Source organism: Diabrotica virgifera, chromosome 6 (assembly GCF_917563875.1).
Source record: "Diabrotica virgifera virgifera chromosome 6, PGI_DIABVI_V3a".
Classification (NCBI taxonomy): Eukaryota; Metazoa; Arthropoda; class Insecta; order Coleoptera; family Chrysomelidae; genus Diabrotica; species Diabrotica virgifera.
This window is the reverse complement of record NC_065448.1, coordinates 176,557,342-176,570,418: the sequence shown is the minus strand read 5'-3', so window position 1 is coordinate 176,570,418 and position 13,077 is coordinate 176,557,342. Positions and strand designations below refer to the sequence as shown.

The following is a 13,077-nucleotide window of genomic DNA, read 5'->3' as shown; positions in this document are numbered from 1 at the left end:
ACGCTTATTCTAATCACTTCTTAAAATTAAATATAACAATTTGTTGTATACAGGTTGTTCTAAATTTATATGCCCGAGGTTGAGAAAATTAAAAATATTTTATATTAAAGTGAATTTTGTTTATAATTATCAAAATTTAATTTTCATATCAAATAGAAATATAACAATATATATATATATATATATATATATATATATATATATATATATATATATATATATATATATATATATATATATATGTTAGAAATTTTATTTAGAAAATTAGTTCATATTAAATGGTAAATACTTTTGTTTAGTAACAAAAAATAAAAAACAGATGGCCATAAACAAAAAAAAACAAGAAACAAATGTAATTATATGTTAAAAAGAAACTTATCAAACCTGTCGGGATTCTGGCCTGTCGGGATTTTGGCCTGTCGGGATTTTGGCTGTCGGGATTGTGGCTGTCGGGATTTTGGCTGTCGGGATTTTGGGGTAGACCCATAACAACCCACCCTCACTAGAAGGTAAGATAATTGTATCCTCAATACAACCAGAAGTCAGGAGATGATTAAAGAGACAGATACAGGAAATCAGTAACAAGGCACATATTTCGACATACATGTCACTGGCTTAATGACTAGTGGTCCAAGCAAAATAACATACATTTAAGCCATGAATAGCGCTAAAGTTACTGTTATGAGTGTTGTTTTGTGATAAAATATTACAAATACAAACTTGCTTACCGATTTTATACTAGTGGTAATTTTCATATCATAGCAATATTTTTTTAATTCATCAAGACACCCAACTTTATTAATTAAGTAGATACAAAATGGTTACTGATTTGAAACTAATACTTTCTTGTTATCAAATATAAAATAAAACAATGATTAATTAACCAAATTAAATGTATTAGGTCTGGATCCCGCGTATGAAAAAAAAGTTGATTAATAGCAAGCTGAAAATTTGTTAATAGCTTAAGGGTGTCTAGTCAGACAAACTTTGATGTATGAGAACACTGGAACAGGGGAAGTTTTAATTGTGGAACAGGTTAAAAATTTGGAACGTCACACTGCGAAACGTCCCATGTATTTTGTAGGAGAGATCTTCCAATTGATTTGTTACCCTTATTCGTTAAACTCTCATGCAAAAATCAGACTGCTATTTATCACCAACTCGGCATTTTAATAAACCCGATACGTAGCACATGTCAAATGACAGGAATTATGACAGGTGATAAATAGCAGTCTGATTTTTGCATGAGAGTTTAATGAAAGGGCAACAAATCAATTGGATGTTCTGCCCGACAAAATACATGGGACTATGGGACGTTTTCGTAGTCTGCCATTCCAAATTTTTAACCTCTTCTACAATTAAAACTTCCCATGCTGCAGTGTACCCATACATCAAAGTTTGTCCGACTAGACACCCTTAAGCTATTAACAAATTTTCAGCTTGCTATTAATCAACTTTTTTTTCGTACGCGGGATCCAGATCTATATTTACTGCATAAAGAAAATTATTTTAGCTATTATTATTTACATTAATCATTAGCAGTTATAAGATATAAATAGTTTTTGGTAATAAACAACATATTATGAGACAAAGAGTTCAATTTCAAATAACCCAATTTACCATGTTCCAAGAACACAATCGCTGTATACGTAGGTACAAAAATTTAATCGTGTATTCCCGATATGAAAATATTGCGTTTTAAAACAACGTATCTTAGTGTATTTTTTGTAATAAAACATATTAAATCAGTTTATTGTGAACTTTGATCTATCACTTATTCATACCTAAGTGCGATGTCACATTATGCGTTTTGACCGGTGAGATGAAAACGCATCCGTTTCGATCGTACCGGACCGATTTGAGGCAGGCCACTCACTATACAGGGTGATTCATGAGGAACTGTACATACTCCTACCTCGTATAGAGGTACCTATGGGGAATAACAAATGACCATTAAAAAGTGTCTGCTCCCATTGTTTAATAATCTACAGGGCGAGTTTCGCATTTTGATAGAAATTTATATTCGTCATAATTTTTGAACGGTCAGATCCATGTGTCTCTTGTTTTGGTCAATCGATACACTATTACCACCTAATCAACTGATTTATTCAAACTAGAAAAAAATCAGGTGCGGCTTTAAAAAATTAGTTCGTTTGGGTCTTAGAAAAAATTTCACCCTGTATACGCTTTTTGAAAACTCTAATATTAATTTTACAAATTAGACAAATAGGTAATTAAAATGACATATTAATTTTTTTCCCCACACGATTATTTAATTTTTTATAAAGAAATCAAATTTGACTATAAATTATAAATTTGGTAGTGAACCATAGATTTAAAAAAAATTAACTTTTATTACAAAAATTAATTTTTTTAAACAAATATTTGATATATGTTACCACCCAATCAACTGATTTATTCAAACTAGAAAAAAATCAGGTCCGGCTTTAAAAAATTAGTTCGTTTGGGTCTTAGAAAAAATTTCACCCTGTATACGCTTTTTGAAAACTCTAATATAAATTTTACAAATTAGACAAATAGGCAATTAAAATGGCATATATATTTTATTATTATTTATTTGTCAAAAACGCAATTTTACCATAAAAATAAAAAAAAATTAAACGTTTTTCTTAAAATTAAAAGTTTCACCATTTTTTTTTTCTATAACATGTCTAGATCTAATACTCCCCATAACACTTCTCTTTGGACTCTATAGTTTAACATAGACGTGATCAAATAGATAAATTTTAAATTTTTTCACTTAATTTTTGCTATTTAACTTTGCAATTCACGAATCTGCACCTTTTATTTTTTTAAATTCATAACTTTTACCAGAGGAAGACTGAAAGTCTACAACAATTGTCATAGTCTTCACAATGTTAAGAGATATGTGCTGTAAAAATTTCAGAAAAAAAATTTTACAATGGAATGTTGTAGCGAGTTAAACCGTGATTTCATCTTCTTTTTTTTCATTTTTAGGTTAAAATTCCGATTTTGACAAAGTTGATTTTTTAATAAAAAATTAAGTAATCGTGTGGGGAAAAAATAAATATGCCATTTTAATTGCCTATTTATCTAATTTGTAAAATTTATATTAGAGTTTTCAAAAAGCGTATAGAGGGTGAAATTTTTTCTAAGACCAAAACGAAATAATTTTTTAAATTCGGGCCTGATTTTTTTCTAGTTTGAATAAATCAGTTGATTGGGTGCTAACATAAATTAAATATTGGTTCAAAAAAAAATTAATTTTTGTAATAAAAGTAAATTTTTTTAAATCTATGGTTCACTTTACCAAACTTTTAATTATTATTCATAGTCAAATTTAATTTTTTTTATAAAAAATTAAGTAATCACGTGGGGAAAAAATAAATATGCCGTTTTAACTGCCTATTTATCTAATTTGTAAAATTCATATTAAAGTGTCCAAAAAGCGTATACAGGGTGAAATTTTTTCTAAAACCCAAACGAACTAATTTTTTAAAGCCGTACCTGATTTTTTATAAATATAAATCAAATATTTGTAAAAAAAATTAATTTTTGTAATAAAAGTTAATTTTTTTAAATCTATGATTTACTTTACCAAACTTTTAATTCATAGTCAAATTTGATTTTTTTATAAAAAAATAAGTAATCATGTGGGGAAAAAATAAATATGCCATTTTAAATACCTATTTGTCTAATTTGTAAAATTCATATTAGAGTTTTCAAAAAGCTTATATAGGGTGAAATTTTTTCTAAGACACAAACGAACTAATTTTTTAAAGCCGGACCTGATTTTTTTCTAGTTTGAATAAATCATTTGATTAGGTGGTAATAGTGTAACGATTGACCAAAATAAGAGACACATCGATCTGACCGTTCAAAAATTATGACGAATAAAATTTCTGTCAAAATGCGAAATTCTCCCTGTATATTATTAAACAAGGGGAGCAGACACTTTTTAATGGTCATTTGTTATTCCCCATAGGGGCCTCTATACGAGGTAGGAGTATGTACAGTTCCTCATGACTCACCCTGTATGACTCACTATCAGGTACACTTCACAGGTAGGCCTGAACAGGTAAATCTGTCCGGTGTACCTGTTCACACCGGGAGCACACACACCCTTCAGGTATTCGCGATGAAAAACAAAGTATCTGACCTCTGGTGGAATAAGGGTCGATTCTCACTATACCTCCCGTTTACTTTCCATAACCATTCCATACACCTCCCATTAAAGTTCTATTCTCACTATACGTTCCGTTTACTTCCCATACCCGTTCCATACACCTCCCATTAATTTAACCAACATTCTCACTAGACGTCGCGTTTACTTTCCCCATTTAATATTCCACACATTTTGTACCGGTTTGGTAACATTTTACCAGAAAGCGAAAAAGGTAACGCACAACTTGGAGAAGCCTATAGTTTTCTAACTTCGCTTGTTAGTCTAGTAAAATAAAATTACACTACATGTAAATCAAAATGTAAATTCGTACAGGTTGAAACAAATTTTATATCAAAGTTTAGGTGGGTACAAAAGATATTTTCAAAAAAGTATCCAAATCATACAAGGGGATCATTGTTTAAATAATTAAAAAGGGGTCATTTTTGCAAAAAAAATTACTTTTTTAACTGCTGAGGTCATTCAATTATTAATGAAGGTCTATAGGATTGTTTTCTGCAAAGTTGAAGGGTAAATCTTTCACATAAGACTTACTAAATTAAATTTGACCCCCTATTTATTTAAATAATTATACATAAAACTTTAAAAACAAATTTGCAAAAAATTATTTTTAGCTTTTTAAATAAGCACTATAAAATATCTTATTTTACAGGATAAGTTGCGCTGTTATCAGTATTATTAAAAAAAATTGGTCCAAAAATATTTAATATTTTTTGAGATATTGAATTTGTTTATTAAATGTTACTCTATTTTCAATTGAAAAAACGCGGTTGTTACCAAAGAAATTTTTTATTTTTATGTATATTTTCGACAAATGTATTGATAAATTCAAATTTCAATTAAACTTCCCCCTAAAATGGCATTTGAAAATAATTCAAATTTATTTATAATTTATTTTTTTAATAACGTCGCGGGGATTAAATATTTTGAAATGCCGTTTCGATAATTGGGTTCCTCGGAATTTTTCACTAATTAACAAATTTTTTTGTCTTTTTTTCCTCTTCTTTTTTTTTCTTGGCATTATATTACTACGGGCCCTTTTTGGGTTAAGTTTCATTAAGAATGTCGAATCTCTAAGTTGTAGATTCTAGACCTAAAAATATTAAGATTGGTCTAAAATTATTTAAATAAAATGTGGCTACTTACTGAGTTACAGGGTGTTTTATTTACAAATTTAAAAATTATTTTTACCAAGTACTTTCAAACTATTTGACATATCCTTATCATACTTGGCAGAAAGTGTGGGTACTATACAGTCTACTAAATTGTGATAAATAAAAGTTTCTAGCTACCACCAGAGGCGTACGACAGGCGCCAGTTCATGGTTGACCCTTCCCAAATTCTACGCCACTGAGGGAATTACTATTTTAGCGAAATTGTTCGATTCTCCAATACTTTCTATGTAAATAATATACTCTTTACTGGTAACGATTAAGTCATTAGTTTTCGAGATATTGGTCGTTAAAAATAAAACGGCATAGTTATTTTGATCCATTCATTCATTCATTTTAAATTTCCAATATCTCTCAAACTGATGACTTTATCGATACCAATAAAGTTATTTACATACAAAGTATTGGAGAATCGAAAAATTTCGCTACAATAGTAATTCACTCAGTGGCGTAGAATTTGGGATGGGTCAATCATTCTCTATCCCCTGTCGTACGCCTCTGGCACTAGCTAGAAACGTTTATTAATCACAATTTAATAGGGTGTATAATAGCCACACTTTCTGCCAAGTATGATAAGGATACGTCAAATAGTTTTAAAGTATTTGGTAACAATAATTTTTAAATTTTTAAATAAAACACCCTGTAACTCAGTAAGTAGCCACATTTTATTTAAGAGATTTTAGTTAAATCTTAATATTTTTAGGTCTAGAATCTACAACTCAGAGATCCGACATTCTTAATAAAATTTAACCCTAAAAGGGCCCGTAGTAATATAACTCAAAGAAAAAAAAAAGAAGAAAAAAAATGACAAAAAAATTTTGTTAATTAGTAAAAAATTCCCAGGAACCCAATTATGGAAACGGCATTTCAAAATACTTAATCCCCGCGACGTTATTAAAAAAAAAAACAAATTATAAACAAATTTGAATAATTTTCAAATGCCATTTTAGTGGGGAGTTTAACTGAAATTTGAATTTATCAATACATTTATCGAAAATATACATAAAAATAAAAATAATGAGATCTTAAGCAGGTGAATATTTCTTTGGCAACAACCGCGTTTTTGCAATTGAAAATATAGTAACATTTAATAAACAAATTCAATATCTCAAAAAATATTAAATATTTTTTGACCAATTTTTTTTTCCTTAATACTGGTAACATAGTGCAACTTAGTCTGTAAAATAAGATATTTTATATTGCTTATTTAAAACGCTAAAAATAATTTTTTGCAAATTTGTTTTTAAAGTTTTATTTATAATTATTTAAATAAATAGGGGGTCAAATTTAATTTAGTAAGCCTTATGTGAAAAATTTACCCTTCAACTTTGCAGAAAAAAATCCTATAGACCTTCATTAGTAATTAAATGACCTCAGCAGTTAAAAAAGTATTTTTTTTGCAAAAATGACCCCTTTTTAATTATTTAAACAGTGATCCCCTTGTATGATTTGGATACTTTCTTGAAAATATCTTTTGTACCCACCTAAACTTTGATATAAAATTTGTTTTAACCTGTACGAATTTACATATTGACTTTTTTTTATTTTATTAGGCGGTGAAGCAACGGAGTTGGAACAAGCAGATATATTATAATTGTGTCACCGGAAAGCGAAAAAGGTAACGCAAAACTTGGAAGAACCTATAGATTTCTACCTTCGTTTCTGGTGAAGCAACGGAGTTGGAACAAGCAGATATATTATAATTGTGTCACCGGAAAGCGAAAAAGGAAACGCACAACTCGGAGGAGCCTATAATTTTCTAACTTCGCTTGTGGTGAAGCAACGGAGTTGGAACAAGCAGATATATTATAATTGTGTACCAGAAAGCGAAAAAGGTAACGCACAACTTGGAGGAGCCTATTGTTTTCTAACTTCGCTTGTGGTGAAGCAACGGAGTTGGAACAAACAGATATATTATAACTGTGTCACCGGAAAGCGAAAAAGGTAACGCAAAACTTGGAAGAACCTATAGATTTCTACCTTCGTTTCTGGTGAAGCAACGGAGTTGGAACAAGCAGATATATTATAATTGTGTCACCGAAAAGCGAAAAAGATAACGCACAACTTGGAAAAACCTATAGTTTTCTAACTTCGTTTCTGGTGAAGCAACGCAGTTTAACAAACAGATATATTGTAATTGTGTCACCGGAAAGCAAAAAAGGTAACGCACAACTTGGAAGAGCCTGTAGTTTTCTAACTTCGCTTCTGGTGAAGAAACGGAGTTGGAACAAGCAGACATATTATAATTGTGTCACCGGAAAGCGAAGAAGGTAGTCCCTGAAATGTTCAGGACTATATATCCCAGGATGTATAAACGAATGGACACTAATTAGAAGAAAAAAGAATGGAACAACCACATAGCAGAATAGAGAGACACGTGTGGTCAAAATAGCAAGAAATAAATCACCAATCGATAGAGGTATCGGCCGACCAAGCAAAAGATGTTGTGACAATATTCCATAGAGGTTATCAATCCGCCGATGAATCAGCGGCATTGCTTATAAAGAGGAATAAGAAGATATTGGATGAAGAAAATATTTTAATTCCTTGGCAACAGCCGGCCAAAATATTGCCGTCTTTAAATGTATTATCACTGTATTTTTTATTTTCAAAATTAAAAAGTCATGTCAGACAAGTTCTATAAATTTTTTATTGTCCAAATTTTTCTCAACATGTATTCCCCCTATCCATAACCGCTATGTATTCCCCCAATCCATACTCTACCCGACAAGTCACACCTTGTCGTAGAAAAAAATACGTGACTGAACCGCGAGGTAATAGCAATATTCACATTATCCATAGGGTATCCGAGACGTCGCCGAAAAATACGTGGCCGATATTGAACGCAAAGCTTCGGGAATGGTAGGTAAACGTAACGGAAAGTGGGCATATACTATATGATTTGTATTTAATAATATTTTATGGAAACGGAATGCCATGGGTATGGAAAGTAAACGGGAGGTATAGTGAGAATCGACCCTAAAGGAGCCCGCAGAAACCTTATGGGAAATGGCTCTCTGTCAAATGCTCTGAAACTTTGGGTTCTGAGGCTGGATTCAGTGCACTGTAGATATCTACATGTCGCTTTCTATCGATGTCAATTTTCGTAAAAATATTTGAATTTTTAGCTTTAATTGAATTATTTTCTAGTTTTGCTAGGTTATACTCTAATTGATGCTGAAGTGACACTTAGTAAAACAAGAAAATATTTGAATTAAAACTAAAAATTAAAATATATTGACATCGCGCCGATCGCTTTCTATCAATGTCAATATATTTGAATTTTTAGTTTTAATTCAAATATTTTCTTGTTTTACTAAGTGTCACTTCAGCATCAATTAGAGTATAACCTAGCAAAACTAGAAAATAATTCAATTAAAGCTAAAAATTCAAATATATTTACGAAAATTGACATCGATAGAAAGCGACGTGTAGATATCTACAGTGCACGGAATCCAGGCCAGTCCTTGATGTGTAGAACACAAGACTCAATGGACGCGTAGCTCCAAAAAATCATGGTTTTAAGATATAGACCTCTGAAGTTATAGGTACAGTGAGGACGTCTGAGTTGGAATAAATTCATTTTCTCGAGAATGGGCGACTCTGGAGATAAATTACGAATCAGGTCGATTTTTATTTTTAAATTATAATTTTTTGGCATATATATCATAATAGTGACGTCATCCATCTAGGCGTGATGACGCAATCGATGATTCTTTTAAATAAAAATAGGGGTCGTGTGATAGCTCATTTGAAAGGATATTCAATTCTCTATTCACCAATATGAACATTAACATAATTATTTATACAGGTTGCCCAAAATTTTTTTTGAATTAAATTAATTGAGACAAAAAGAAGAATGTATATAATTCATTTAATTCGAAATACATTTTACTGCTGTCAGAAAACAGAAAAAAATGTTAATTTGAAAAATAAACATTGCTTTTCGCCTAAATTAAATGTTCAAACTGCTAAGAGGCAGGTGGGTGGCAGCTTTAATATTGAATTTAAGCGAAAACCAATATTTATTTAACAAATAAACATTTTTTCCTGTTTTCGGACAACAGTAAAATGTATTTCGAATTAAATAAATTATATACATTCTTCTTTTTGTCTCAATTAATTTAATTAAAAAATTTTTTTGGGCAACCTGTATAAATAATTATGTTAATGTTTATATTATTGAATATAAAATTGAATAACCTTTCAAATGAGCTATCACACGACCCCTATTCTTATTTAAAAAATCATCGATTGCGTCATCACGCCTAGATTAATGACGTCACTAGTATGATATATATGCCAAAAAATTAGAATTTAAAAATAAAAATCGACATCATTTGCAATTTATCTCCAGAGTCGCCCGTTCTCGAGAAAATGAATTTATTTCAACTTAAACGTCCTCCCTGTACCTATAACTTCAGAGGCTTATATACAGAGTGGCCCAAAAGTCTGGAAACGGCCAATTATCTCGTAAATTGCTAGTCATAATTGTACAAAATTTGAGGTACACCTATTTTGGGATACGGAGATTCCATATTTAATATTTGCAATGTTGCCAGATTTGCCGTTTCTCTTATATTATTAGTAACTTTGGTTTTTCAAATTCATCGCCCTGTATATTCAGTCATTATTGGAATCTCCTATTCAATACGAGTTTAACCATATGTAACACTTATGTTTTTATGTAGTCTGGAAGGTCTTAAATACATAAAACATTGCAAAATCTGTAGATTTTAATAAATTTAAATATTTAAATGTAGAATGCTGTGATTTTGACATTTGTTCACCATTTACATTATTAACAACTAATACTGACAGTACCTAGTTGTGTTTTGAAAAGTTCTGCAAGATAAATTGCTTCTCTAAAATGGCTCTTAACGAAAAAGAACGAATTACTATTCTAATAATGAGAGGGTACGGTGACAGAAAAATATCTTATTGTGAAGTAGCCAGCTTGTTCAATGATATTTTCCAAAACTGTTCTTCTATTCATAAGGCGACGGTACAAAACACTGTAAAGCGATTTGAGGAATCTGGAGAAGTAAAAGATAGATAACGATCAGGCAGACCGAAAAGAGTTATGAATGACAACAAAACTTTAAATATAATGCAAAGTATTGTTGAAGATCCACATACATCCTCACGCAGGGTTGCACAATTACATGATGTAGGTCGTTCTTCAGTCTTACGTGTATTACGTAAGAATAAATTTAAACCATACAAAATTAACTTATTGCAAAAATTAAGTGAAGATGACTTCGATCGTAGATTATAGTTTACTGAGGTAAATAATGAATAAAATTGAAAATGATGAAAATTTCGTTAACAGAATATGTTTTTCCGATGAAACAACCTTTACACTGTGTGGAAGTGTAAATCGACATAATTTAATGTGCTGGAGTGACGTAAATCCACACTGGATGCGTGAAAACCACACTCAAAGACGACAAAAATTAAATGTGTGGTCAGGTATAGTAGGTACTAAGATTGGGCCATTTTTTGTCGAAGAAAATTTAACATCAGATAGTTGCGAAATGTTACTTAGAAATGAAATTGTACCTACACTGAGAAACTCGTTTGGGACCAATTTTAATCAGATATGGTTTCAGCAAGATGATGGAGCTCCAGCTCATTTTGCTGTAAATGTTCGGCGTTATTTAGATGAGATATTTCCCGGACGATGGATTGGTAGACGAGGTAGAATTGAATGGCCTCCACGTTCACCTGATTTCAATCCTAAAGATTATTTTTATTGGGGATACTTGAAAATTCAGTTTACAAAACTAAACCAGCAAGTTTTACAGAGCTAAGGCAACGAATTATCGATGAATCTCGAATAGTTTCTACACAATCATGGAGAAATGTGGTAGACGCATTCTTCCGTCGATTAGGTTACTGTCAACTCACAAATGGAGCACATTTTGAACACTTGATGAATTAACCATTATTTTAAAAAATGTTGTAATCTATCAATTGTTACATTTTAATGTAGTTGAAAATAGTTAATCTCTGTCCGCAATTTCTTAAGAGCTCAGTACAGGCACGTACAAGTTTAACCCTCATTAGTGGGCTTAAATACAGAGAGGGTAGGCAAAATGATTTATAATAACGGAATCCAACCTAAAACTGGCAGTTTAAGATGTTTTCGACTAACCCACCTTGTATCTGAAGGAATACAATAGACCTGTAAAAGTTAAATCGGATTATGTAGGTATATTTTGGGTGCAGATGATTGACCAGGGCCGTAGAGTATATAATTAAAACATTTTTTATTTAAACTAAATAAATATATTTTTTAAACGGTAACTACGTAGGTAAATTGTATTTTTGTTTTAATAAAATTTCTATATTTTATTCAAAAATAAACAATTCAAAAATAAAAAGTTACTTGCAATTTGTAAAACATATGTACATTTATTTAATTAATACCTATTTTTAAATTATACAAATTAGTCCAATCATTTGCTAGTTTTACCTGGAAAGTTTTCCGGGAGTTTTGAAAATTGGTAATTTAATGGATTTCGGTACCTTATATGCTACCTTGTATCCTTGCTACCTTGTATCTCCGCCGCCATGTTTAAAAAATGGCGCCTAATAACAGTGTTTTGGGAATATCTTCTTTTTGACGCATTTTACGAAAAAACATTTATGTAAAAAATTAAACTAGAAAAAATTTCCCACAATTTACATAATTTTAATTTTTTCATAAAATTAATCGTATTTGGCGTACGAGCGCTGCAAAATATATTTCAATAGACGTTTTGAAAAAAAAACTCATTGGTAGAGTAAGCGGCGCGTTTTTTTTATTGTGGTTTCCCCTGTAGGCCTAATCCACATATGATGTATTTATTAATTTACAAATTTAGAGCAATCTCCTTCGTTTTGCAGTTCCTGATATACCAGGAACGACTTCGTCCTAAGCATCGATCGAGATATCGCAGACCGAAATTTAGTAGGACATTTTTTCTAGTTTCATCTTGTGCATAAATGATTTTTTCGTAAAATGCGTCGGAAAGGATGTATTCCCAAAAAAACTGTTATTTGGCGCGACATTTTCAATATGGCGGCGCGAGCGGCGGAGATACGACGTAGCAAAGTTGAAATTCAAAAAGAGCATAAAATCCACAAAATAACCAATTTTTAAAACTCCCGGAAAACTTTCCAGGTAACTCACTTTTTTTTTCGACTATATGACTAAACTAAATTACGATTACAAAACTATTCAAATTCAAAATAAACAGGATCATCTTCGGAATCCGAGTCGTCTTGCAGGTTAATAATTATCGGTTGTATCTCTACAATCGCATCAATTATGTTGTCAAGATCCCACATTTTTTGTTCTTCTTCCATTACATGTCTTACTGCATCTCGCCAGTTTTGTTCTGTAATATGTCCTAAAGACTCATATAACAATTCACGCACAGCTTGTATTTTATATGATGTATTTTTTTCTAACCACATAACCTTTCATTTTGGGCCCAAATGAGTTTAATTGGATTTATTTCACAGTGGTAGGGTGGAAGTCTAAGGACTGTGATGTTTCGCCTTTCCGCCATTTTGTCAACTACATATTTCTTGTACTTAGATTTGTGTTGCCGGGCAATTTTTAAAAGTTCCGCTTTAACCATTCCATCTTCGTAAGTCAGAGACTTATTCCTCAGGCAGTCAAGGACATCTTGTTTCTTCCACGCAGTCGTTGGAAGTCTTTCTACTAGTCTTGAATGATAAGGTGCATTG

At 31.0% G+C, this 13,077-nt stretch overlaps 1 protein-coding gene across 4 annotated transcripts in view; it reads right to left on the bottom strand.

Annotated features, from left to right (window-relative positions):
- LOC114328616 (L-threonine ammonia-lyase) overlaps window positions 1–13,077 on the bottom strand; it is a 120,521-nt gene that overhangs the window by 79,747 nt on the left and 27,697 nt on the right. The window contains exon 1 of one of the 4 annotated variants that reach the window (XM_028277507.2): window positions 729–770. The exons of the other annotated variants lie outside the window; for them this stretch is intronic. Coding sequence (XP_028133308.1) covers window positions 729–755 — 27 coding nt within the window. The 5' untranslated portion in view covers window positions 756–770. Of the gene's footprint in view, window positions 1–728; window positions 771–13,077 lie in introns of those variants that run through there. 4 annotated transcript variants of the gene reach the window in all.